The 27,305-nt window shown below is 54.7% G+C and overlaps 1 protein-coding gene across 1 annotated transcript; it reads left to right on the top strand.

Moving 5' to 3' along the window:
• Positions 1-56: 56 nt before the first annotated feature.
• On the top strand, positions 57-27,305 carry PPP5C (protein phosphatase 5 catalytic subunit). The gene is made up of 13 exons (XM_036833640.1): positions 57-252; positions 6,371-6,612; positions 13,647-13,794; positions 14,482-14,603; positions 21,156-21,221; positions 21,543-21,641; positions 22,558-22,663; positions 24,061-24,203; positions 24,320-24,407; positions 25,266-25,306; positions 25,404-25,582; positions 26,518-26,599; positions 26,782-27,305. The coding sequence occupies exons 1-13, from the start codon at positions 132-134 to the stop codon at positions 26,842-26,844; spliced, it is 1,500 nt and encodes a 499-aa protein (XP_036689535.1). The 5' UTR covers positions 57-131; the 3' UTR covers positions 26,845-27,305.

Below are 27,305 nucleotides of genomic sequence, written 5' to 3'. Positions count from 1 at the left end.
GAAGGGAGCCTTCAGGGCCCGCGCTTTACGACACTTGTGCAGCAGCGGCAGCGGCAACTCGGCACTCCTTCGCGACGATTCGGCCGGGTGCCGCTGGCCGCGGTTGCCAGGGTGGGGGGTCGCTTTGCGGCATGGCGATGGCGGAGGGCGAGCGGACTGAGTGTGCTGAGCCCCCCCGGGATGAGCCCCCGGCTGATGGCGCTCTGAAGCGGGCAGAGGAGCTCAAGACACAGGCCAACGACTACTTCAAAGGTGCGCCCGCCCTGGAGGGAGCGAAGGAGGGTGGAGAGCGGCCCAGGTCATGGGGTGCCGGGCCCGCGCGGAACCATGGCAACGAGGAGCGGCAGCCTGGGCGCGGGGCAGGCACTACCAAGTGACTGGGCGTGGGGAGGCCGAGGATGGCGCTACCAAGGGGCGACAGAGGGGCCTTCTGAGAGAAGGGATGACACCTAGAAGTGGCGTACGGAGCGGGTGCTAAGTGGGGAGACTGAGGAAGGCGCTTCCAAGTGTGAAACGGGAGGGGGACGGGAATGAGGGCACTACCAAATGTGAGACCCCAGAGGTGCCAGCTTATGGTGAGACCTGAAGAGGGCGCTACCAAGTAGTGACATGGGGCGGAGCAGTGATGGCGCTACCAAGTGGAGAGACACCAAGTGGGGGGGAGGGGGGAACTGTCCCAATAGAGCAGGAAATCATGGGAGTGGAGAATAGATCATTAGATGGGAGGGCAAGGAAGTAGGAGATTTGGGGTTACACCAGGAGAAGGGAGGTTCTGGGAGTAGAGGTGAGGCAATCCCAAGAATAGTATGACTTAGGATCTTGGGAAAGAAAGATGTGGGGGCACCCATTCATTCATTAATTCATTACGTTTATTGAGCATCTGCTATGTGCTAAGGACCATGCTCGACTTTAGGGATGTAGCAGCAGATGAGACAGATGTAGCCCTGCCCTTATATAGCTTGTAATTTAGCAGAAGAATCAGACATTGAGTAAACACACATAAATAACAAAATATTTAGAAGCTGTGATGAGTCCTTTGGAAAAACCCCAACGGAGTGTGAAGTAGAGAATAAGGATTAGAGGCTACTACTTTAGAGAGGGCGGTCAAGGAAGATCGTACTGAGAAGGCATTTAAGTTGAGAAGGAGAATTGGGAAGGAGTGGCCCAGGTGGGTGGAGCTGCCTGTGCAAAGGCCCTGAGATCGGGAATGAAAAGAGACTGGCTGGCTTAGCTGGAACTTTAACGAGTTAGTAGGGAAACAGGTACAAGGTAAGCTTAGGACAGGGGCCGGATCACGTAGGGTGTCACAAGTCACTGCATAGACTAGTGTGAATTTGACTCTGCTATCCAAGAGGAGACACTGAGTAGGTAGACGGGCCAGTCTGGAACTCTTTGGAGAGGAATTCGGGCATGATCAGACTATGCGCGGACTGGAACACCCTGGAAATGGGTGAGGTCTCCTCAGAAGAGAAGGGGCCTAGTACGGAACCTCAAGGGATTCTAAGATTTAGAACAGAAGAGGCTGAGTAGGAGTGGTCAGTGAGGTGGAAGGAAAATCAGGAAAACTGAGAGAAGAGAGTGCTTCTAGAAGGAGGGGCTGTACCTGAGGTCGGATGCTGCCAAAGCGAGCACCGAGCATTGACCGTTGGATTTGCCTCCATAACATGTTGGTGGGAGCCTTGACCAGAGCGGTTTCTAGGGGATGATGGCGATGGTAGCCAGAGGGAAGGGCGCTGAAGAGTGAATGGGAAAGGAGGAAGTGGAGACAGCAAGTGTTGACAAGGGTTTTGAGAATTTTGGTTCTGAGAGGGAGTGGAGAAATGGGGGGGGAGGGTGCCTTTTTTTAAGAATAGAAGAGACTAAGAGTATGGTCCTATAGAGAGAGAGTTGATCCTGCAGGAGAGAGAGGAGAGCTACAGCAGCAGAGCCCTGGAGGAGGGGTGGGGCACGGGAGGAATCCAGAGCATTAGTGGAGAGCTGTCCTCTGGTGGGAGCACGAACAGATTTTAAGAGTGGGAAAGTCAGGTCAGGCCGGAGCAGCGAGAAGGAGGTGGGACTGGTGAGAGGTGAGGCTGGAAGGTAGAGCCCTGGAGGCAGGTCAGGGACGTGATCCCGAGGGTGGTAGGAAGCCAAGGAAGGTTTGAAGGGAGGAGCGACACAGTCTGATTAGCGCGTTTGAAGGCGATCCCTCAGCGGCCTTGCAGAGACTGGATCCGAGGGCAAGGCTGGAGACCAGGAAGGAGACTAGAATGGTGGACAGGTGAGTGGGGAGGGGGGTGCTGCCCACTAGGCTGGAGAGACGGAAATCGACTCAAGAAATGTTTCAGAGGGAGAATGACAGCGGCCACCTGGAGAGAGGGAGGAGGGAACCCCAGGCAGGAAGAGCTGGATGACAAAGGCACAGAGGTGAGCCTGGCACCAAGGAAGTGAGTGGGGCTGGAGTGTAAGAGGCCAGAGGAGTTTACTGTGAGGCTGCAGGCAGGAGCCTGAGCTTTCCGCTTGAGGACTCGAGGAGCCGTGGATGGTTCTGAGTGGGGAAGGACTGGATTGGGTTTGTGCTTCAGGAAGACCCCTCTGGAGGGGCAGGAGGGGGCATACGCTGGGAGAGCTGGGAGGAGGCTGGGCAGGAGAGGATGAAGGCCGGACCAGGGCAGAGAGGGGTTCTCGGCTTGGAAGTGAGAGAATAGATTTGAGAGATGTTCTGGAGGCTGACTTGACAGGACAGGGTGACTGCCTGGCTTTGGGGCTTGAGGGATCAGGTGTCCAGGACAGGGTCCAGTCTCCAGCTGGCGGAGGTGTGGAAGGTGGGGCTGTTCCTGAAATGGGGATCGAGAGGGGCAGCAAGTATGGGGGTGATGCTGTAGCGAGGGAAGAATTCTGGGAAACAGTGGGCCATCGGGAAGGGCTCCTTGCCCTCCAGGACCTGGGATCTGAGCTCTTAGGAGGCCTGAGACTGGGCAGGTAGCCAGGGGTCCTGGCATTGAGCTGGAACGGAGGGGAATGCCCCTTCTGGTCCAGGTCCCTTGCTGTTTGGCAGGCAGCTGCAGGCACAGAGCCCCAGTCTCCAGGGCTGGGGGAATAACAATAAAAAGAATAATTACAGCTCGCCTTAATTGAGCCCCCATGGTGGCCAGGTACACCACTTTGTTTAATCCTCCCCCGAGCACTAGGTGGGAGCGGGCCTGTTTGTTTTATAGAGGAAGCTGAGGCTCTGAGAAGTGAAACCGCTTGCCCAAGGTCAGAGTGTGTGAGCGGCACAGCCCGGATATCCCCCTTCCTCACCACGTGCTTGGCGCCCACGTTCAGAGTCCTTACCCACAGCCTCACCTGGAGCTGTCCTGGCCCCAGTGGGAGAAGAGGGGCCCCAGGGGCTCAACATGGTGGGAGAAGAGGGGCCCCAGGGGCTCAACGTGGTGGGAGAAGAGGGGCCCCAGGCCCCCTGCCCCCGCCAGCATGGCTGGATCACTTCTGTGAACTCAGGCCCATTCCAGAGGCCCTGGTGGGGCAGAGCCTGATCCCCAATGTCGTTCAGCTCTCTTCCCCTCTTTCTGGGCCTCATTGACCCCCACCCCCTTCTGTAAAAAGAGAGGGGTTCTATTTGACCCCCCAGGAGGCCTCTGAGTCTAAGAGTTTGTAGACAGGCTTAAGAGCTCCGGCTGCCTGGGTTCAAATCTTGTTTCTTCCTCTTACCTGCTGTGTGACCCCTGGGCAAACCTTAACTTCTCTGTGCCTCAGTTTCCCCTTCTAAAATGGGGCCTCTCTTGAGGATTAAATGCGCTCATATTTGTCGAGCACATAGAGCAGGGCTGGGATCTGGTGCCACTGGGTAGCTGTGTGAAGCACAGGCCCCTCCTGTTTCCTCTGCTCTAGTCTCTTCCTTTCATTTAGTCATTTATTCACTTCTTTTACAAGCCTCTGCTGACCTCTTTCTCTGCTGTAGCCACATTTCATCCAGGAGTTCCTTTAACCCTCACAAGCAACCCATGAGGCAGGGCCGACTGTGGTTCCCGCAGTTCAGATGAGCAAGCTGAGGCTGAGAGAGGGGAGGCTGTCTGCCCAAGGTCTCGTGGTTGGGATCCTCAGAGCCAGATGTCAGGCTCCGAGACACCAGGCTCCCCACCCCATGCCGAACGGCCCGGCAAGAGCGCTGGCCAGTCGGCCTCTGGAGCCCAGCCGGGAGGCTGGAAGGAGCCCTCGAAGGTGTTGGTGTTCCAGGGAGGGTCAGTCAGACTCGGGCTGCCTGGTTCTGCCCTTGCGTGTTTCTGGGAAGTCCTGGGCCTGCCCTCCAGCGCTCACCATCCTGGGGGACACACCCATCGCCTAACGGTGACTACCCAGAGGGGGCAGGGCTGGGATAGGGGAGCCCAGGGGCCGAGGCAGCCGGAGAGGTGCCTGACCCAGCCTGGGTGTCAAGGAAGGCTTCCCAAAGGAGGTGACATCCGGGCCATTTGAAAGATTGCCAGACATTAGCCTGCAGAAGGAATCGCTGTTATATTGTTCCTGGCATCTCCCAGCACCTGGCTTCTTTCTCTAGTGTAGGTGTGTCCTGTCTTTCTCTTTCTTTCATTCCTTCCTTCCTTCATTCAGGAACCATTCATGGAGCCTGGAATCCTCTTCTTCCATTCTTTTCACCTGACTCACTCTTCCTCCTCCTCCAGGTCTCAGCTCCAGCATCCCCTCTGGGTTGCCCCAGCTGTAAACACTCTGGGGGTGGATCTGTGTGTGCTGTGTCACTCCCACCCCCCAGTTGGACTGTGCGCCCCAGGAGGGCAGGGCTGGGGGCTGCTGTGTCCTCAGACAGGGCAAGGGTTCAAAGAAGTAAGACAAACAGGGCCCCTGCCCTTATGGGGCTTAGGTTCAAATTGCGACGATGGATTATAAGCAAACAAAACAAAGGAAAGCCATGGTTTATCAGATGGCTCTGGAGAAAAGAATAGTGGGAGTTAGGGCAGGAATTTTCATTTTAGGCTCAGTGTCTGGAGGACTCTCTGAAACTTTAGACCAGAGTGGGCACGTAAGTTGCCCAAGGACACACAGCTAGTAAGGAGTGGAGCCAGGGATTGGGCCCAGGCTACCTGCCCCTGTGTCTGTGCCTGTCTCTATGCCAGGCTCCCACTGAGAGGCCACCTGGTACGGAGGATGAGAGTGGGAGCATTTGGGTCTTGGCCTGGCTCAGAATTCCTGCCTGCCACTTTGTGTGATGGGGTTTCCCTCTTAGAGCCTCGTCTGGAGAATGGGGCTAAAGCAGCTGTCCTCAGGGTTGCCATGAGGGTTCAGTGAGGCGACTCAGGTACCAAGAGCCCCACGTGGCACCTGGCACATCATGGCCCCCGCAGTTCGGGCACACCTCCTAGCTTTGGTCTCCTGCCTGTTGAATGGCCACATGGGCGGGGCCCAAGACAGCTCTGCAGATACAAACTGAGTGTTTGACCTTGAACAAGACCTCTGTGGCTTGCTGTAAAGTGAGCACCAGGCGGTGCTTATGCCGTGGGGATGTGAGGATTCCACGGGCCGAGATGTAACGTGCAAGGCATGGCCGTAGCTCATTTCAAATAAAATTGACCTTTCCCCTTGGCCAGATGTCACCTCCTGTCACTCCACACTTAGAACATTGATGTCCACACCCAGCTCTGGCTGTGGTCTTTGGGATCTGTCCTGCCAGCCTCCCTGCCCTCATCTCCTGCCCTCCCCCAGCTCACTCCACCCCAGCCACACCACCCCCTTGCTGGTCCTGGAAATAATACTCTGTCACCCCTTCCCCCGCCCCCCCCCCCAGGGCCTTTGCACCTGCTGTTCCTTCTGTTGGGAAAGCTCTTCCTCTGGTCTGGTTTGTCACTTCCTTTGGGTATCTGCTGAAATGTCCCCTTCTTGAGACCTAAGTAGGTTCCTTTTCCTTTCCCACTTCCTATTCTCCTACTAGAACCTCTCTTCGGGCTTGTTTACTTGCTTTGGGGGGCTGGACAACCAAGGGGCTCAGGGCAGACTCACATTTGCTGGTTCACAGCTCAGGTCTGGCACTCAGTAACATATCCTCTCCAGGCCATGGGGAACGTTCAGTAAGACCCTCCTGAAGTCCTGGAAGAAGTATTGTCCACCTGGGGCCTTGTGGGGGGTGATGGTTGGGTGGATGGGTGTGTGGAAGTGATTTGGGGTCTTAGGGATTTGGGCCTGAGGAGACAAGGCCTGTGCTAGGGTGGGACAAGTCAGGACAGGGAAGGGGGGTGGGCTGAAGAGACGTTTCTGAGCTCAGCTGTGGACCTCAGTTTCCCCATCTGTAAATTGGGGGACTGGGCGAGTACCCAGCCTAGGGGCCTCTTCTGGCTGGGCGGTGGCAGCCTTGCCTCATGCGTCTCCTCCTCCATCTTCACAGCCAAGGACTACGAGAACGCGATCAAGTTCTACAGCCAGGCCATCGAGCTGAGCCCCAGCAATGCCATCTACTATGGCAACCGCAGCCTGGCCTACCTGCGCACTGAGTGCTATGGCTACGCGCTGGCCGACGCCACGCGGGCCATCGAGATGGACAAGAGGTACATCAAGGGCTACTACCGCCGGGCCGCCAGCAACATGGCACTGGGCAAGTTCCGGGCCGCCCTGCGCGACTATGAGACGGTGAGCCGGGCCTCGGGGGGCGAGCCAGCTTGCAGCTTCTGAGCCGGGCGGGTGCTGAGGGCCGGGCGGGGCGGGCTGGGGGAGGACGGCCTCTGGGTGTGCGGCTGGACTAGATGGGGAAGGTCTGCGGAGGCCATTCACACGTTTACTCACCGCCTGCTCATCCAACAGATGCCAGCCGGGCTTGTAGCCCAGCTCTGCCATCGTTGCCTGGTGACCTGGGACAAGTTGCCTGGCCTCTCTGTGCCTTCTTTCCCACATCTGTGAAATGGGAGGACAGTAAGACCTACCTCTCAGGGTTGCCGTGAAGAATAAATGAGCCTCTGCTTTCCAAGTGTTTAGAACAGCCCCTAGCATGTAGTCATGCTAGGGGCTGTTCTGTAATAATTAAGTATTATGATAATTGTTGCTGTTATTGTTGGTGAACAAGAGGCACACAGCTCTTCTGGTGGAGCTTATAATTCGGAGGAGGGCAAAAAACAAACCCGTCATTGTGAGGGTACACAGAATCGTTGCAGGTGAGGATATGGGCCTGGGAGAAAATAGACTAGGGTGATATGCTGTAGAGGGACAGCAAACGGGGGGTGTGTTTTAACGAGGTGACAAGGGAGGGGACCCAGAGGACGGCAAGAATTCACCAGTTCACTCGCTCATCTGCCACCCCATCACTGTAAGTGCTCTGATGATAGCCCTAGTGGTAAGGACCCCCAGAGCACACGCCTTCGTGCCAGGCATGCGCTATATGCTTCTCGTCAGCTGGCCGAGTGACTTGCGCGGCAGCCCTGCGAGGTGGGAACTGTGATTACTCCTATCGTACAGATGGGGTGACTGAGGCCCAGACGGCTCAAGTCCCCTGCCACCAGCACGCAGCAGGCGAGCGGCAGAGCTGGGGTCTGAACGCAGGCAGCCCAGCCCTCCGGCCTGCGTCTTTCCCACTCGAGAGAGTCGCTCCTCGAGAGTAGGGGTTTTGTTTATTCTGGTCATTGGCTTGGTGCTTGGCATCCAACAGGGGCTTAGTGTTCGTTGAATGAATGATCATTCTGCCCCCCTCCCCGCAACGCACCCGGCACTCCCTCCTTTCATGTCATTCGTCACGCACTCTGAGCGGCTTCTGTTGTGTCGGGAGAGGCGACAGGGGAGGCTGAGAGCCACAGGCTGCAGATGGAGGGAGCCAGGTCAGACGGCTGGGGCTGGCTGCTGGCCCCGAGAGGAGGGCGGCTGTCAGGCCAAGTGCAGGCTCGAGCCAGGCGCTGGGCCAGGGGCACCTGTGTCAGGGTGGGGCAGAGGCCTGGAGGAGGAGATAATTCAGAGACTGAGGGGCGGAATGGAGGAGGGGGCTGGGGTGACCCCCCGGGAGGAGGAGGGAGGAAGGAGCAGCGGAACAGAGCCCTTACAAGCGTGGGCTCCCAGGCCGTTCCCCAGCCAAGCCTCTCCCTTGTCCCTTGGCGTCCTCATTTGGAGAATGGTGACAAGAGGAGTGGCCACCTCCTGGGCGGCTGTTGGGCTCTGGTGAAGTGGTGTGCGTAAAGATCATAGGGCTGGAGGGCTCAGTAATGAGTAACTCGGAAGACAGGTGGGGTTGGATGGGGGCAGGGCTTTCCTGCAGGTCCCCAAATGGGGGGAGGGGCCTGGAGGAGATGGGAGGGGGCAGGAGATGAGAGGAACCCCAAGCACAGGTCTGCGGCACAGCTCTGGCCCAGACTGGGGCCTCGCCCCGCATATTCCATGAGGCTGAGAGGTCACTTGCAGCCGTCTTGTGGACATACTGCTTCTGAGTTTTCTCCCGGGCCTTGCAGATGCCCTGGGGGCTGGGTCACGGCCCATTTCCCTGTGAGGGCTCTGCCAGCAGCCCTGGGGAGCCCCTGCACGAGCCTGAGATCCTTGCCCGCCTGGGCCAGCTGCCTGCCTGCAGGCCGTCCTTTCTGACATGTTTCGTCAGACTCTGGGTGCAGGGCAGAGGGGCTGGGCCCTGGGGTGACTCCCCATCCAGAGTCTCTACCTCCAGGGCTATCTTGTGACATGCTGGAGTTTCACGGAGGATGTGCCAGGCCCCCTCTTAAATCATGGCATCCTTGGAGGCGGAACCAAGATGTGACCTTGGTTAAACAAAGAGCCTGAGGCTCTGTCTCACAGCAGCCTGGGCCCTCAGGTGAAGGACCTTTCTTTTCTCAGCCTCAGTTTCCTCACCTGCCTACTCACTGTGGGCCTAGCTCTGCTGTGAGCTCTTGACGTACTTTTTACAAGAAGGAAAATGCGTTCAATCCACTTTACAAGAAGGAAAAAGAGGTCTAGAGAGAGGAAGTCCCTCCTCCAAGGTCACCCAGCAGCGAAGTGGCAGGGCTGAGACTTGAACCCATAGTCCATGCTTGTAATGGTTAGTGGGCCGTGAAGTCAGTGTAACAGTTGGAGACCAGCACTTTTGTCTTCATCAAATAGAATAGAGAAGAAGACAGCAGTTCATTGTTTGGAGGAAGTACGTATATATTTGTGAAAGTATTTTTCATTTATGTGAATACGGATGTGTATTAGATTTGATAAAATATCTATTTCTTACTGTGAGTCATAGTCTCAGGTTCCGAAGGTCACTCATGCAGGGGCTGGAGGCACCGGCTCCACGGTCAGGACGCCCGGCTATGAGCTGTGTATCTCTGAGAGCTTTGGATCTTCGGCCTCAGTGTCCTCATCTGTAAACGGAAGAGAACAGCAGAGCCTGCCTCAGTGGCCTTGTGAGGATTCGGCAAGAGTAGTACGTTCAGAGTAGGGCCTGCCCCTGCTCAGTACTGGGTGCGCTTTCTCCTGGGGGTGTCTGGGGAAGAGCCTGCGGCCCCCAGGAAGGGCTGTGTGCAGGCACAGGGCCTTGTTAGGGGGCGGGGGGGTGGGGGCATCTCTCTTCTGCTCTCCCTCCAGGGCAGGAGCTGATCTCCCCTTTCCATGGGTCCATGTTGAATCCCCCCCACCAACGCCCCTCATCTCCAAGCTCATCCTTTCCGGGAGACTCTGGCTCCAGGATTCCCCGCCCCCTTATTGGGTCCTCTTCTCAGAAGATTCCACCTGTGTTCTTTCCCGTCTGTGGCTGGAACTCAGGTGGTGAGTCACACGGGCCCGGGCCGGATCTGGGGGACTCCTTCAGCACTCCTCACCCTCTCCTGGGATTTTTGGGGTTTGGTTTGTAATATGGTTTGCGTTTGGGTTTCTTCTTACAGCATAGCCCAACACAGTCAGTTAGCAATGCGTTTTGCCTCGCTAGCCTGTACGAATGCCCGTCCCGCTAAGGTATGGACGTATGATAGTAACAGGAACGGTCACAGCTGACACCTGACACGGCGCTCTCAGGGGCCGGGCGCGCTGGTGACCTTCGTGCTGTGGTAACTCATGTGATCTTCATGACAACCCTACGCAGTGGGGACTCTTACTATCCCTGATTTACAGGTGAGAAGACCGAGGCCCAGAGAGTAGTCACTGCCCCAAGGTCCCGCAGCCAGGAAGGGACAGCCTGGTCCCAGACTTGTTGACATAATCATCGCCCTTAGCTCAGGCAGCGTACTCCGATGGTCTCACTCTGATTTATTATGGAAGGAATGTTGGTGTGACCTCCTAGATGAATTCACTGGAGGGTCTCGACCCGTGGGGTGAAAACGCTAGTGTCCTGCTTCCCACTGCCTCCCCCAGACCCCTGGCTTCTTTGGTTGCCCGTGTGCCACGGGCAGGCACGGCCTCTCTCTGGGCTGCATCCCATCACCTCTGCATTGGAAATAATCGTAATGGCCCGCCACACGTTGTCATGTGGGTCCCCTGAAGTCAGCTTTTGCTCCCAGACTGCAGTCCTTCACCTCAGTTCTAAACCCAAGCCGTTGTGAAAAATAGTCTGGTAAGTTTGGGCAACTCATTTGGTGGCAAAATCTGACCTGAACTAATAGGCCGTTGATGGTCTTGTTTGCCCCCATGTAGTGCGACTAGAAGTTTCACTGCAGAAACGGGAGTGTGTGTGGTTACCAGGTGCCACCCGGACTTGCTGGAGGTGTCCTGTAACATACAGCACGCGGGTGCACTGTGTCACCTTTCTAAAATCCGAAGAGTTCCCAATTCCCAAACACGCGCAGCCCCCATGGCTTCACGTGGGGATCACAAGCCTATGTTATCGTTTCATTGATTCGAGTCATTGTAGTTACTGCCTGTGAATACTCCCAGCTGAAAATACCACTTTTTAAAAGCAGCTTTTTATTTTGAGAGCGTTGTAGCTTCACACGCAGCCGTAAGAAGTAATACAGAGATCCCACTCTCCCAGTTTTCCCAGTGACATATCTGGCATCACTATCAGAATCTGGATACTGACACGGATACAACCCAGATCCCACTTGTTAAAGAAAAGTCCAGCATTCGGTTCTGACCCAACAGGCCTTGGGACCCACTAGGCCCCTCCAACCTGGAGCAAACGACCTTCCCCAGGAGCAGGAGCCTGGCAGGGTCACTTCCCTTTCCCAGCCAGGCAGCCAGTTATAGGAGCAGTCGCAGCAGCCCCAGGCCCTGGAACAGGCACTCGCTCGCTGCTGGGCCCTGCGATGGGCCTGATGTTAAATTCTCACAGCCACCCTCCACCTCTCCAACCTCCCTCGCTTTCTAGAAGCTGAGGGAGGCTGGAGAGGTAGGGCTGCCTGCCCTGGAAGGCCTGGATGCAGACCCTGGAGGCCTGGCCCCAGAGCCTGCACTCGTGACCACGACGGTGTGTCCCTGGAGGGCGTGCGGGGCACTGTGGGGACGGTGGCAGCGGAGGGGGGGGAGCACATCCCAGCGTGCCTAGGGGAGCAGGACCTTAAGCAGGGAGAGAACTGAATCCTGTCTTCTCGGGTCAGTGCCCTCACCTCTCTGGGCCTCAGTTTCCTAATCTGTCACATGGAGATGTGATAACATCACACAGAGCTGCGCTAAGGATACAGTGAGCCAGGTAATCGCTTACAGCGCCAGGCACACGGTGAGTGCTGGAACGCTTAGCTGTGTGCTGTCGCTGCTGCCGCCCCTTTGTTCCCGGGTCGTCGGTGTCTGCCTGCATCCCGCACCCCAGCCTGTGAGCTCTCCCAGAGCAGGGTGGTGGCTCAGAGGGGGTGCTTAGTGGGGCATCCATCCACTCCGGGCATTCGTTCACAGCTGGGACACGGCCTCAGCCCTGCCCTCATGGCCATGGCGGCCTTCCAGTGGGGAGGCAGACCGTCTCCAGCAGTGCTCAGGGCTGGGGCGGGCGGGGGGAGCCCAGGGCCCTGTGTGAGCCCAGAGGGGGTGCCTGACCCAGCCTGGGGGAGAGGGGAAAGGGGAGCTGAGACCTGGAGGAGGAGGAGGGGCTAGAAAGTCGCTGGAGGTAGAAATGAGGTGTTCTGGGCCGGGGGCAGCCTGTACAAGGCCTGGAGGTGAGAAGGAGCTGGCGCACTTGGGGACTTGGGAGTTTGGTCTGGCTGGTAGTGCTGGGCAAACAGGGAACGTGGAGGGGTGGGCGGGCCTCTGTGGGCCAGGCCCAGTGGTGGTTTGGACTTCGTCCTGGGGTGTGGACTCGTAAGGTCTCCTTGGTGGGGAGGACTCCAGGGAAGGTCTGGTGCTGCCTTTCTCCCAAGCCTGGCACCGCACCCCTACCCCGGGTGGAGCTGCCTGGCAGGGTGCCTTAGCCTGAGCCTGCCCTGAACCAGCTTCCTGCCCCACCGCCTGGCCTGCACACCCATTCTCAGGGGCGTGAGCCACACCGACCCTCAGGGGTTATTAGCAGATGCCTTTTCCCAGGCTTCTGACTCACTCTGCCAGGCTTTCCACCGGGGGGCATCCCTGCCCTTGAGGGCCAGTCCTGGCACCCCCCTTTCTGCCCCCCAGCACAGGAGCTGTGGGAGTCCGCTCCTGGGGAGGCCAACAGAGTGCGCAGGTCAGGCAGGGTCCACTAATAATTACAGGAACAGTTACAGATAACTAAACTGAGGCTCAGAGGGGTGAATTCACTTGCCCAGGGTCACCCAGCAAGTAAGTAGCAGAGCTGGGATCTGAATGCAGCCCTGCCTGCCTCTCAGCTTGGAGGATCGGAGTTTGTAGGAAGCGGGATAGAAGGTAGGGAGAGCGGAGAGGACAGGCTCCTTTTCCTGAGAACTAAGTGTGTCCCAAAGCCGTGTGCCTGCTGCTTCCTCCATACGAGCTCGTTTAATGAATGCAGCAGCCCACGAAAGGGGGCCGTGAAGAGCAGCCTGCGCTAATGTGGACTTGACTCCCGCCTGGCACCGCTGCACACGCCTCACAAGTGTTCACTTGTTTAGTCCTCCCGGCCCCCTAGGGTAGATGCACTGTCACCTCTACCTTACACAGGAGGAAACTGAGGGAACTCACTTGTCCTGGGTCTCCCCAGCGCCCAAGGTTGAACAAGGGCCACGTCACCACTAGGTGCCCCCTGCTGCCCGCGGAGCCCAGGCTGCATGCCAGGCCCTGTGTATCACCCCCAACAGCCCTGGCAGGTGGAGCCTGTCATCTCCCCCATCTTGCAGATGAGAAAACTTAGGCTCAGCGAGGCCGGGTTATCCAGCAAGTCATTGCCTCTTCAGATGAGTCTGGGCTGTAAATTAGGACTTTGGATCCGGCCCACCCTTTCCTGTCAATCCCACCCCCCTTGGCATTGACTGTAACGGTATCAGTAAAGTGCACCTCAGCCCGCTCTGATTCCAATGAGGAAGCTGAAGCGGGGCCAGTTTTATTTTGATGATGGTCAGAGCTACGATTTATTAAGAGCATCTGCGTGGGTTAGCACGTTTACCCACCCGGCAGCCCTGTGTGGGCAGCTCTGTCAGGCCCAGTTTGGGGATGCAGAGGCCGAGGCCTAGAGGTGAGGCGAGCCCAGGCTTGCACCCCTAGTGCACCCGGCGCGGCTGCTCTGCTCAGCAGTCGTGAAGCCCCGGGCCAGGCAGGCCGAGGGCAGCCGCGGCGTCCCCGTCTCCCTATGGCTCCTCTGCCCCGACCCCGGCCTGGCTGTTCATGCCTCTTTCCTTCCCTCCCCTCTCACCCACCCATGCACCCAGGTGGTGAAGGTGAAGCCCCACGACAAGGATGCCAAGATGAAATACCAGGAGTGCAACAAGATCGTGAAGCAGAAGGCCTTCGAGCGGGCCATCGCAGGCGACGAGCACAGGCGCTCCGTCGTGGACTCGCTCGACATCGAGAGCATGAGTGAGTCAGGGCGGGGTGCCCCGCTGTGCCCGGCCCAGAGCGTTCCTCGTCTTTGCCTGAGCCCTCCATTCCCAGTGCATGCTGGGGCGCCGGGGGGATGGGGCTCTGGTGCCTCTGGTGCCTGTCCGCACACACTGCCTGTTGCTCCTTCGCCTGCGCTTCTGGGGACTCCACAGTCCAGAGCTGGGGCTGGAGGTCCCGGGTTTGGGCGAGCTTCCCTGCTGTACCACCCACCCTGCCCTCCGCAGTTGCACTCACCCGTCACGGGCCTCCTGTGTCTGGTTTGTCCGTAGGTCCTCTGGGCGCTCAGCTGAGTCTGTCATTCATTCCACAGATGGTTATTGGGCACCTAGTAGGTGCCACTGTTCTAGGCACTGGGGATACAGCTGAGAACAAAACAGTCCCTGCCCTCCTGGAGCTGGTGTCCTAGTGGGGAGAGAGGATTGACTAGTCAGTTAACGGTGTTAAGTGCCGTCAAGTCAAGTCGGGGAGAGGGCCTTTGAGCTGACCTGAACGGAAGGAGCGGGCCATGAGAGGACCCGGCCGGGGAGTGGCATCTTCTCTCACTCCATCCCCCTCTCAACCTGTGTGTCCAGCGCCGTGTCTGCCCCGTGCCTGGGAGCCAGGCCCCACTTCCCGCCCTCACGGTGGCCATGGTCTCTGACTCTCCCCCCACTCACACACCAGCCATCGAGGACGAGTACAGCGGACCCAAGCTTGAGGGCGGCAGAGTGACAGTCACTTTCATGAACGAGCTCATGCAGTGGTACAAGGACCAGAAGAAACTGCACCGGAAATGCGCCTACCAGGTAACGCCCCTGCCGAGGGCTGAACGCGCTTGTGACCCCAGGATAGCATCACAGCCGGGCCTGAACCCCATCACAGGGCGCGAGAGGAGAAGGGTGGTACCGGCAGCGAACACTTGCTGAGCCCGTGGTGTGCCGGGCACCCTGCAAATGAATTCTTTATTTCTAGCATTTCCATTGGGTTATTTTTTTCAATAGCTTTCATCTCTCTTCCCCATATGTTCATGCATGTCATTTACCTTTTCTGCTAGATCCTTTAACACATTTTTTTCATAGTTATTTTAAAGTCTCTGTCTGGATATATTCCACCATCTCTGGGTCTGCTTCTGTTGTGTGCTCTCTGCGTCTTATAATTTTTTATCGTATGCCAGACATTTTGTGTAAAAGAGTAGTAGCGACCGAGACAAAACTTTCCTTCAGGTAACGGCAGGACCTGATTCTGTCGGGCTGCTATTGTGAGGGTCTGTGTCCACCTCATCTGCAGTTTAGGGGCAGGTCTTATTAGACTTAGTTCACCGCCGGTTTCAGATGTTTTCGGAGTGGAATCAGGACTCTCCCATCAGCAGGGCTTGGGATCTTAGTCCTGGCAAAATCCCAGGGATGTCTTTATGCTGTAAAGTCTCCAGCTTTTGGAACTGGAGGAAAGCGCTCTGATTTTCAGCCCTGCTGCCAAGATGGGGTGGCTGGGGAGTTCTCCGCCCTTAGTCTCACCCCCACTTTTGTGCCTCAGATGGCCTCTCTCTACCACGCCGCCTTGCGCCTCGCCTTCTGGGTGGCCGTGGGAGAGAATCCGAGGGCGAGGGCGGAGGCCTTCTGCGGCGGGGCCCCTCGGGGCTCTGTAATGCCAGCCCACGCAGGCACGAGGGTTCTGCCGGCTTCCCCTCTTCTCAGCCTTGAAGGGTCTTGCCCTCCTGGTGCGCTGCCAGGAGGAATGCACTCACGGTCCCTTTCTCCCAGGGAAGGGTTGATTAATTTAGGTTTCTTTGTGTCCTTGCTCTCAGATGTTTCAGGGGTTTTTTTGTTTGTTTGTTTTTGTTTTTGTTTTTGGCTTGTTCTCGTCATTAGGGCAAGAATGACAGTCTTTTACAAACTCTTTACATTCTGACCTGAAGTGGACATCTCCTACTTTTTTTTTTTTTTTTTTTTTCCAGGCCCTGCTGTGCAGCTTGTGGGATTCTTTTTTTTTTTTTTTTTTTTTTTTTTTAGTGTTTCTTTTTTTTTTTTTTTTACATCTTTATTGAAGTATAATTGCCTTACAATGGTGTGTTAGCTTCTGCTTTATAACAAAGTTAATCAGTTATACATATACAATATGTTCCCATATCTCTTCCCTCTTGCATCTCCCTCCCTCCCACCCTCCCCATCCCACCCCTCTAGGTGGTCACAAAGCACCGAGCTGATCTCCCTGTGCTATGCGGCTGCTTCCCACTAGCTATCTATTTTACATTTGGTAGTGTATATATGTCCATGACACTCTCTCACCCTGTCACATCTCACCCCACCCCCTCCCCATATCCTCAAGTCCATTCTCTAGTAGGTCTGTGTCTTTATTCCCGTCTTGCCACTAGGTTCTTCATGGCTTTTTTTCCCCTTAGATTCCGTATATATGTGTTAGCATACTGTATTTGTTTTTCTCTTTCTGACTTACTTCACTCTGTATGACAGACTCTAACTCCATCCACCTCATTACAAATACCTCCATTTCATTTCTTTTTATGGCTGAGTAATATTCCATTGTATATATGTGCCACATCTTCTTTATCCATTCATCTGTCGATGGACATTTAGGTTGCTTCCATGTCCTGGCTATTGTAAATAGAGCTGCAATGAACATTTTGGTACATGACTCTTTTTGAACTATGGTTTTCTCAGGGTATATGCCCAGTAGTGGGATTGCTGGATCGTATGGTAGTTCTATTTGTAGTTTTTTAAGGAACCTCCATACTGTTCTCCATAGTGGCTGTATCAATTTACATTCCCACCAACAGTGCAAGAGAGTTCCCTTTCCTCCACACCCTCTCCAGCATTTATTGTTTCTAGATTTTTTGATGATGGCCATTCTGACCGGTGTGAGATGATATCTCATTGTAGTTTTGATTTGCATTTCTCTAATGATTAATGATGTTGAGCATTCTTTCATGTGTCTGTAGGCCATCTGTATATCTTCTTTGGAGAAATGTCTATTTAGGTCTTCTGCCCATTTTTGGATTGGGTTGTTCGTTTTTTTGTTATTGAGCTGCATGAGCTGCTTGTAAATCTTGGAGATTAATCCTTTGTCAGTTGCTTCATTTGCAAATATTTTCTCCCATTCTGATGGTTGTCTTTTGGTCTTGTTTATGGTTTCCTTTGCTGTGCAAAAGCTTTTAAGTTTCATTAGGTCCCATTTATTTATTTGTGTTCTTATTTCCATTTCTCTGGGAGCTGGGTCAAAAAGAATCTTGCTGTGATATATGTCATAGAGTGTTCTGCCTATGTTTTCCTCTAAGAGTTTAATAGTGTCTGGTCTTACACTTAGGTCTTTAATCCATTTTGAGTTTATTTTTGTGCATGGTGTCAGGGAGTGTTCTAATTTCATACTTTTACATGTACCTGTCCAATTTTCCCAGCACCACTTATTGAAGAGGCTGTCTTTTCTCCACTGTATATGCTTGCCTCCTTTATCAAAGATAAGGTGACCATATGTGCGTGGGTTTATCTCTGGGCTTTCTATCCTGTTCCATTGATCAATATTTCTGTTTTTGTGCCAGTACCAAACTGTCTTGATTACTGTAGCTTTGTAATATAGTCTGAAGTCAGGGAGTCTGATTCCCCCAGCTCCATTTTTCGTTCTCAAGATTGCTTTGGCTATTCGGGGTCTTTTGTGTTTCCATACAAATTGTGAAATTTTTTGTTCTAGTTCTGTGAAAAATGCCAGTGGTAGTTTGATAGGGATTGCATTGAATCTGTAGATTGCTTTGGGTAGTAGAGTCATTTTCACAATGTTGATTCTTCCAATCCAGGAACATGGTATATCTTTCCATCTATTTGTATCATCTTTAATTTCTTTCATCAGTGTCTTATAATTTTCTGCATACAGGTCTTTTGTCTCCTTAGGTAGGTTTATTCCTAGATATTTTATTCTTTTTGTTGCAATGGTAAATGGGAGTGTTTTCTTAATTTCACTTTCAGATTTTTCGTCATTAGTGTATAGAAATGCAAGAGATTTCTGTGCATTAATTTTGTATCCTGCTACTTTACCAAATTCATTGATTAGCTCTAGGAGTTTTCTGGTAGCATCTTTAGGATTCTCTATGTATAGTATCATGTCATCTGCAAACAGTGACAGCTTTACTTCTTCTTTTCCGATTTGGATTCCTTTTATTTCTTTTTCTTCTCTGATTGCTGTGGCTAACACTTCCAAAACTATGTTGAATAATAGTGGTGAGAGTGGGCAACCTTGTCTTGTTCCTGATCTTAGTGGAAATGGTTTCAGTTTTTCACCATTGAGGACAATGTTGGCTGTGGGTTTGTCATATATGGCCTTTATTATGTTGAGGAAAGTTCCCTCTATGCCTACTTTCTGCAGGGCTTTTATCATAAATGGGTGTTGAATTTTGTCGAAAGCTTTCTCTGCATCTATTGAGATGATCATATGGTTTTTCTCCTTCAATTTGTTAATATGGTGTATCACATTGATTGATTTACGTATATTGAAGAATCCTTGCATTCCTGGGATAAACCCCACTTGATCATGGTGTATGATCCTTTTAATGTGCTGTTGGATTCTGTTTGCGAGTATTTTGTTGAGGATTTTTGCATCTATGTTCATCAGTGATATTGGCCTCTAGTTTTCTTTCTTTGTGACATCTTTGTCTGGTTTTGGTATCAGGGTGATGGTGGCCTCGTAGAATGAGTTTGGGAGTGTTCCTCCCTCTGCAATATTTTGGAAGAGTTTGAGAAGGATAGGTGTTAGCTCTTCTCTAAATGTTTGATAGAATTCACCCGTGAAGCCATCTGGTCCTGGGCTTTTGTTTGTTGGAAGGTTTTTAATCACAGTTTCAATTTCAGTGCTTGTGATTGGTCTGTTCATATTTTCTATTTCTTCCTGGTTCAGTCTCGGCAGTTTGTGCATTTCTAAGAATCTGTCCATTTCTTCCAGGTTGTCCATTTTATTGGCGTAGAGTTGCTTGTAGTAATCTCTCATGATCTTTTGTATTTCTGCAGTGTCAGTGGTTACTTCTCCTTTTTCATTTCTAATTCTATTGATTTGAGTCTTCTCCCTTTTTCTCTTGATGAGTCTGGCTAATGGTTTATCAATTTTGTTTATCTTCTCAAAGAACCAGCTTTTAGTTTTATTGATTTTTGCTATTGTTTCCTTCATTTCTTTTTCATTTATTTCTGACCTGATCTTTATGATTTCTTTCCTTCTGCTAGCTTTGGGGTTTTTTTGTTCTTCTTTCTCTAATTGCTTTAGGTGCAAGGTTAGGTTGTTTATTCGAGATGTTTCCTGTTTCTTGAGGTAGGCTTGTATTGCTATAAACTTCCCTCTTAGCACTGCTTTTGCTGCGTCCCATAGGTTTTGGGTCGTCGTATCTCCATTGTCATTTGTTTCTAGGTATTTTTTGATTTCCCCTTTGATTTCTTCAGTGATCACTTCGTTATTAAGTAGTGTATTGTGTAGCCTCCATGTGTTTGTATTTTTTACACATCTTTTCCTGTAATTGATATCTAGTCTCATAGCGTTGTGGTCGGAAAAGATACTTGATACGATTTCAATTTTCTTAAATTTACCAAGGCTTGATTTGTGACCCAAGATATGATCTATCCTGGAGAATGTTCCATGCGCACTTGAGAAAAATGTGTATTCTGTTGTTTTGGGGTGGAATGTCCTATAAATATCAATTAAGTCCATCTTAATTCCCCGACCAGGGATTGAACCCAGGCCCTGGCAGTGAAAGTGCCAAGTCCTAACCACTGGACCACCAGGGAATTCCCTCCTTTTTTCTTTCACACTCTGTTTTCCCAGCTTTGTATTTAGAACATTGTCAAGCCTACAGAAAAGTCAAAAGAACAGTGCGGTTAACATCATACCCCTTTCACCTAGGTTCACCGTTAACATTTTGACACATTCACGTCATCTTTCTATGTATATGGGTGTGTATATACACATACACTTTTTTCTTTTTCCTGAACTATTTGACAGTGAGTTGCATCATAATCTGTATCCCCTAAAAACAGGACGTTCTACGTGACTATGATTTAGTCATCCCACCTTAGTAATTTAGTACCAATACAATAATACTGACTAATGCAAACAGTCCACAGGCTGTCCATAAGATCTGCAGACATTGTCAGGTGTACATGACATTGTCAAGGTCATCTTCAATCTGAAAGAACTAATACTCTGTGTTTCTAGACAAATATTTTAATTTTCCCCAGTTTTTCCCCCCAGACATTCTTTTTAGCTGTTTTAAAAAAAAAAAAAAAAAAAAAAAAAAACCAAAATCTGGGGAATTCCCTGGCAGTCCAGTGGTTAGGACTCTGTGCTTTCACTTCTGTGCCGAGGACCTGTGTTCAATCCCTGGTTGGGGAGCTAAGAATCCCACAAGCTGTGCGGCGTGGCCAAAAATAATAATAATAAAAAAATGAAATCCAGAATCCATTGAAGGATCAATTACTGCATATGACCTGCCTTTTTAACCTTTTTTTCATCTAGCGCAGTCTCAAGCCTTTTTGGGAGATTTTCGTGACATTGACATTTAGACATTTCCAAGCCAGTTGTTTTATAAAATTTTCCACATCTGGCTTCATCCTGTGTGTTTCTTCATGATGCTGATTGATTTTGGTTTTTTTTTAACATCTTTATTGGAGTATAATTGCTTTACAGTAGTGTGTTAGTGTCTGCTTTATAACAAAATGAATCAGCTATACATATATCCCTATATCTCCTCCCTCTTGCGTCTCCCTCCCACCCTCCCCATCCCACCCCTCTAGGTGGTCACAAAGCACGGAGCTGATCTCCCTGTGCTATGCGGCTGCTTCCCACTAGCTATCTATTTTACATTTGGTAGTATATATAAGTCCATGCCACTCTCTCACTTCGTCCCAGCTTACCCTTCCCCCTCCCTGTGTCCTCAGGTCCATTCTCTATGTCTGCATCTTTATTCCTGTCCTGCCCCTAGGTTCTTCAGAACCAATTTTTTTTTTTTTAGATTCCATATATATGTGTTAACATACAGTATTTTTTTTTCTCTTTCTGACTTACTTGACTCTGTATGACAGTCTCTAGGTCCATCCATGCTGACTGTTTTAAGAGAAACCAAGAATGTAGGTTTTCCCATGAAATAATCCTGATGTTTAAATGCCGCATAGGACACGCGGGTCACAGCTTGGGGGCCGCCTCTGTTCCCGGCCAGCACCCGCGCGGCCAGACCTCGCCTGCCCCTTCGTCTCCTCTCCCCGCCTCTCCCTCACCCTCAGCCCAGCAGCGTCTCCTGGCCAGTACAGTCTCTCTGGGGCTGGGGTGGGCGGCAGGCCCTCCAGCTGGCCCCACTCACAGCCTGCCCTGCCTTCCAGATTCTGGTACAGGTCAAAGAGGTCCTCTCCAAGCTGAGCACGCTCGTGGAGACCACGCTTAAAGAGGTGCGCGCTGGGGGCGGTGTGCGGGCGGGCGGGCCGGGGCGGGCGGCTCCCTGGCTGGGGAGGGGCCACGGAGCTCAGAAACTCACAGACCCACCGGGCTTGGTCTGCCTTCTCTCTCCCTGATGTCTGCCCTCCTCCCCCACCCTGTCCCTCTCCTCCTGGCTGTCTCTCTCCTCCCCTCTTCATTTCTGTGCCTTCTGCCTGTGTGTTTTGCATGGTCCTTCTCGGTCTGCTGTGACCTCTCACCCCTCCCCTCCCCCCTGCCCCCTCCCCACATCTCTCTCTGGGCCCCTCCCTCTCCGGTGGCCTCTTTTCTTCCAGACAGAGAAGATTACAGTGTGCGGGGACACCCACGGCCAGTTCTATGACCTCCTCAACATATTTGAGCTCAACGGTTTACCCTCGGACACCAACCCCTACGTATCCTTCCTCGGAAGGGCGGGCCCCTCCCCTGCCCCGCCTCCCGGGTGTGGGGTGCAGGAGGGAGAGGAACCCCTTTCTGGGAGGCAGGCGTGAGCCTGAGAAGGGAGAGGCCTGAGTGCTTGCTCTGGCACTGAGCTGGGGTGGAGCGGCTGGCGGCCTTGCGCTCCGGGCTCTGGGGCCAGACAGGCCAGGGCCAGTCCCCGCCTGCTGTGTGACCTGGGCAGGTGGCCAGGGTGTCCGAGCCCCAGCTTCTCCCCGGCTTGAAACAGGGCTGGATGTGTGTGGTACAGGAGCATATACGTGGGGCGCCTGGCCCTGCCCACACCTGGCTTCCCTCTTGGCTGTGCCGTTTTCCAGCTATGGCTGTGGCAGGTCACTTCACCTCGCAGTTCCTCGGGTTCCTTGTTTGTAAAATGGGGAGAAGAGATAGTGGTAAAGTGGGCTTCCCTCATCGGGCTACTGAGAGGAATAGTGTGTTAATACCTGTGACGTGCTCAGTGGCCCGCGGTCCATGCTGAATAAGTATTTGCTGATGTTATAATTGCCTGATGAATGGCCACTGGGTGGGGCTACCAGGCCTGTGCAGTGTCGGGTGGGAGGGCCTGTGTCCCGTTTGCCCTGTGGCTTTGGGCCTGTATTGGGAGGAGAGCTGAAGCCGGCTGACCACCTGGGGTCTCCCCCTCTGCCATCAGTTTCCCTGAGGAGCAGACGAGGTTGGAGACCTTACTACCACCCCGAGGCTCAGAGAGGCCAAGCTGCTGGGCCAGACCCACACAGTGAGGAGAGACGAAAGCCCAGATGCCCCAAGCCCTGCTGGCATTCTCGACCCCAGGGCAGTGCCGAGAGGATCCGGGGTGTGGAGGGGCTAAGGAGGGAGCACTCCCCCCCACCCTTGTTTTCCTTAGCAGGGCAGATATTTAATGGCGACTTCGTGGACCGCGGCTCCTTCTCTGTAGAAGTGATCCTCACCCTTTTCGGCTTTAAGCTCCTGTACCCTGATCACTTTCACCTACTTCGAGGTGAGCTGGAAGGCAGCAGGGTCTGGGGTCAGTGTGGGGACCTGGGCAGAGCCCTCGCTTTTTCCTCTGTGAGCCTCCCATTTCTTATCTAAGAAGTGGGGATACCAGTTGCAGTTGTGTTTGTTTTGTGTCTTCACTGAGATCATGCACGGGCCTGCCCTGTAAGGTCGGGCAGGTTGTGCACTGTGCAGCGGCATCACGTTAATGGAGCTCTGTGGGCCCCGGTGAGGACTTGGTCATGGGAAGGCTCTGATCAGAGGAGGGTCAGGAGCTCTCTCTGGTGTTAAGAGGATCCCTTGGGCCTCCGTGTGGGGAACAAGCCAAGGGCTGAGAGTGGGAGCAGGGAGACTGGTGGTGGCTGGACCCGGGTGGGAACAGTGGTTGGATTGGGGCTCACTTTTCAAAGAACCCAGAGTGTTTGCCAGTGGGCTGGATGAGGGTGTGAGAGAAAGAAGGGGTCAAAGGGGGAACTCCAAGGTTTTGACTGGAGCATTTGGAGGCCTGTGGCTGCCACTGACGGACGGGGGGGCAGGAGGAGCAGGGTGTGGGCTGGGGGATGGGCAGCTTGGCTCTGGACGTGGCTGTGAGGCTGAGAGGAGCGGTCTGGGGGCGCCCGGGGGGCTGTAAAGTGTGGGTTCCTCAGCGTGCATGTGGTACTGGGCAGGATGAGCTCACCAGGGAGTGAGGGCCGCCGGCGGAGGACCTGCCTCCTGAGAGGTGGGGCGCTGAGCGGGAGATGCAGCCAGGAGAGGACGAGAACCAGGAGGAAGTGAGGGCAGCGGGCTGGGTTGGGGGCTCCTGGGGGCATGAGTGCTGACACCGGGCAGGTTCACAGCCAGGTTCGGGGAGTTCTTGCAGCAGGACCTGGCATGTGGCAGATGCTCAGTGGGGGCCTGGCAGCTTCCTTGTCTCCCCCAAGCCCCAGGAGGGAGGAATGAGGTTGCGGGTGGGAAGATAAGAGCACGGCGTGGGGCTGGCCCACAGCAGGCATTCTGCAGGGGGCCTCTTTTTTGTCAATACCTCCCCCTCCTTGGTACTTCCAGCCGGAAACGTATGGCAAGTCCTTCAAGAAGGAGCCCAAGGCTCACCGGGGCAAGGGACACGCTTCTGGTCACTTGGGGTCAGGGCCAGGGCTGAACCCAGGCCTCACCCACTCCGTGATGATCAGTGCAGGCCTGGGCCTTGTGGCCATGTGCCTTCTCGGCCTGTTTGCCCCTCTAGAAAGGGGACTGAAAACTGTGTCTCCACCCTGCCGGGTTTCTGAGAGGGACCAGTGAGCTGCTGTGTGGGTGCCACTGGCTTGGGGCCACCGGCCTGTCCTCCTCGGCCTTGGCCGGGGTCTGAGCCAGAGGGTGCCCAGCGGTGCTGAGGTTTCTCTTTGTCCTGCTGTCGGCCAGGCAACCATGAGACAGACAACATGAACCAGATCTACGGCTTTGAGGGTGAGGTGAAGGCCAAGTACACAGCCCAGATGTACGAGCTCTTCAGCGAGGTGTTCGAGTGGCTCCCACTGGCCCAGTGTATCAACGGCAAAGTGCTGGTGAGGCAGGCCCGCCCCCGCCGCTGCCGCTGCCGCCGCCATGCGGTGCAGCGAGCCAGAGGGTTGGGGTGTGGCTGGCCCCTGCCCTCACGCTGCTGTTCCCTCCTGAACCCCAGATCATGCACGGGGGCTTGTTCAGTGAAGACGGCGTCACCCTGGACGACATCAGGAAGATCGAGCGGAGTCGGCAGCCCCCAGATTCAGGTGCCTGGGGACAGCCCCTCCCTCCTGGGGCTCGGGGGCTCCAGCCCTGCCCCGATGGGCTTTGCGCCCTCGGCAGGAGACAGCAAGGCTGAGCCTCAGTTTCCTGACCTGTAACTTGGGTCAGTGCACCTCCCTCGTGAGGCAGTGCTGGCCGGGGAGCATGAGTGTCCGCAGCACACAGCGGTCATTTATTTGTGAGTTCACCGGCTGCCCCTGGAGTGACGTGTGGGGACAGACAGCGGAGTGTTAACCGCACACAGCTGTGGGGAGAGGGTGTGGCTGGAGTGGGGAGGTAGCGGGCCGTGGGGGGGCCTCCTGGGGGCACCACGCGAACGCCGACGGGGCGGGAGGAGGAGGTGCCTTCTCGCAGGAGCGCGACCGGGCAAGCGCGGGGCGCGGAGGGGCTGGTGAGGCCAGAGCCTGTCCGGCCTCAGGTCCGGGTGGAGAGCTTGGTCTTTGTTCCTAGGGCAGTGGGAGCCACAGAGGCTTGAGCAACAGAGGGACCTGGTCAGAACTGCAGTGTTTAAAGCTCCCTCCAGGGACTTCCCTGGCCCCAGGGCGCTCCAGTGGTTGGGACTCTGCGCTCCTCTGTAGGGGGCTCGGGTTCCATCCCTGGTGGGGGAGCTATGATCCTGCATGCTGTGTGGTGCGGCTAAAAAAAACAACCAAACAAAAAAAACGCTCCCTCCAGCTTTGAGGCCCTAACCGATTGAATGGGGTCTGTTCCCGGGGGGAGGTCAGCGGGGAGGCGGGCAGCAGCTCAGGGTCCTGTCCCACGTGCCCCATGCCCGCTCCGCGGTGGATGGCCCCTCCCCTGCCCTCCGTCAGGCCCCGACGCTCCCCTCTGCTCCCTTCCAGGTCCCATGTGCGACCTGCTCTGGTCGGACCCGCAGCCGCAGGTCAGTCTGCCCGGGGCCGTGGCCGGCAGGTGCGGGCTGTGGGCAGAGCGGGCGGGCTGGAGGGGCAGCGGGCACCCTGAGCTCCCTGTCTCCCCAGAACGGGCGCTCGGTCAGCAAGCGGGGTGTGAGTTGCCAGTTCGGGCCCGACGTCACCAAGGCCTTCCTGGAGGAGAACAACCTGGACTACATCATCCGTAGCCACGAGGTCAAGGCCGAGGGCTATGAGGTGGCGCACAGCGGCCGCTGCGTCACCGTCTTCTCTGCCCCCAACTACTGGTATGTCCCCGCCTGCCCCACCCATCTGGGCCTGTCTTCTCCGCCCACTGGTGGTTTTCTTTTTTTAACTTTTTGTGATAGAAAATTCCAAGGATACATACGAGTAGATAAAATAGTGTGATGAACGCCCACGTACCTGTCACCCAGGTTCAGCAGTTACCAGCTCTCACCACCCCTACCCCTGCCGTGGGCTATTGTAAAGCAAACCCCAGGCATTCTCTCTTCTGCCCGTTGTTGCCCTAGTGTATTTCTGAAAGAAGGAGCTCTTCTTTTCTGTATGTAACTGTGATACCACTGTCACACCTTGAAAAGAGGTCACCTGAACCCAGCCAGCGTTCCATTTCCCCACGTCTCTCATCAATGTCTCATTTTAGTCGATTTCTTCCAAGCGGGACCCAAACAAGGGCCACGCTTTCAGTCTGCTGATCTTCGAGCTGCCTGTTCTTCTTGCCCTCCCCCTGCTGGGTTTTGGTTGAAGAAACCAGAGTCTCTTGTGCTCTGGCCGTTCCATCCCCAGGTGGCCAGACACCACGTTCCTCTGTCCCCTGTGTTTCCTGTTGACTAGAGCCAGGGCATGGTCAGCCTGGAGACCAGGTTTTGGCAAGAGTCCTGCCTCTGTGGGGCTGCCCGTGCCCTCTGCCCACCCTGTCAGGAAGGCCCTCTGCCAGCCCTGCTCCCTGGGCCCTCTTCTCCCCGCCCCCGGCTCCCACGTGGCCCTCTCTCCCCCTCATCCTCACTCCTTCTGCCTGGGCCCCCTGGGCCCCTCTTCACCTGGATTCCTCTCTCTTGCCTGGTCAGCCTCTCTGTCCGTCTGTGTCCTTGACTCTGTCCAGGGCTCTTCTCCCTCCCTCTCCCTGCTCCTCCTCCTCCTTGATGCCCCAGGCCCACCCAGCCTCTGATGGACCACACCGGCCCCTCTGCCCTTGTCCCCGCAGCGACCAGATGGGGAACAAAGCTGCCTACATCCACCTCCGGGGCTCTGACCTGCGGCCCCAGTTCCACCAGTTCACAGCAGTGGTGAGTCACCCCCTTGGGTCCCCTGCTCTCCCTGGCCTGGGCCCTGGAGGGAAGAGGCTCTTATGAGTGCATAACGGCTCTCAGGGGTAGGGCTGGTTTCTGCATCTGGTGCTCAGAAGACCCTCCTCCACGCGCCGGCCCATTTCTGTCCGTGTCTAACCTGTGTGCCTCTGGTTTCTCAGCCTCATCCCGACGTCAAGCCCATGGCCTACGCCAGCACGCTGCTGCAGTTAGGGATGATGTGAGGCCCACGTGACAGGGCCCCTGCTCCCCATCCGACCCCAGGCCCGGCCCAGGGCAACGTTGGACCCCCCTTTTACTTTGTAAAGTTTGTATTTATTCCCCTTTAGGTTTGCAGAGGGGGTGGGGGGCTGGCCAGATGGTCTGCTCCCTGGACAAAGAAGAAGGAGGTGGAGAGGCGGAGGGTGGGGCACCGAGCGGGCATTCTGGAGGGAGGCCAGCACTGCTGGGTGGGGCGGGGCCCAGAGGCTTCCCCGCCCCCTTGCTTGCGTGGCCCCTCCCCTGCTAAAGCAATAGGTCCCCGCCATAGGAAGACCCCTGGAAGGAGGGTCATCAGGGAGGCCTCACCTGCACCTCACCCGCTCCTGGCAGCCGCAGGGCGGGGCTAGGCTGGGGCTCACCCCCTTCCTGGCTCTTTTATGTCTGTAATTAAATATGTTAAAATAAAGTCATTATTGTAAGTCAG

Source organism: Balaenoptera musculus, chromosome 19 (assembly GCF_009873245.2).
Source record: "Balaenoptera musculus isolate JJ_BM4_2016_0621 chromosome 19, mBalMus1.pri.v3, whole genome shotgun sequence".
Classification (NCBI taxonomy): Eukaryota; Metazoa; Chordata; class Mammalia; order Artiodactyla; family Balaenopteridae; genus Balaenoptera; species Balaenoptera musculus.
Note: the sequence above shows the minus strand (reverse complement) of the source record. Positions and strands in the feature narration are given on the sequence as shown.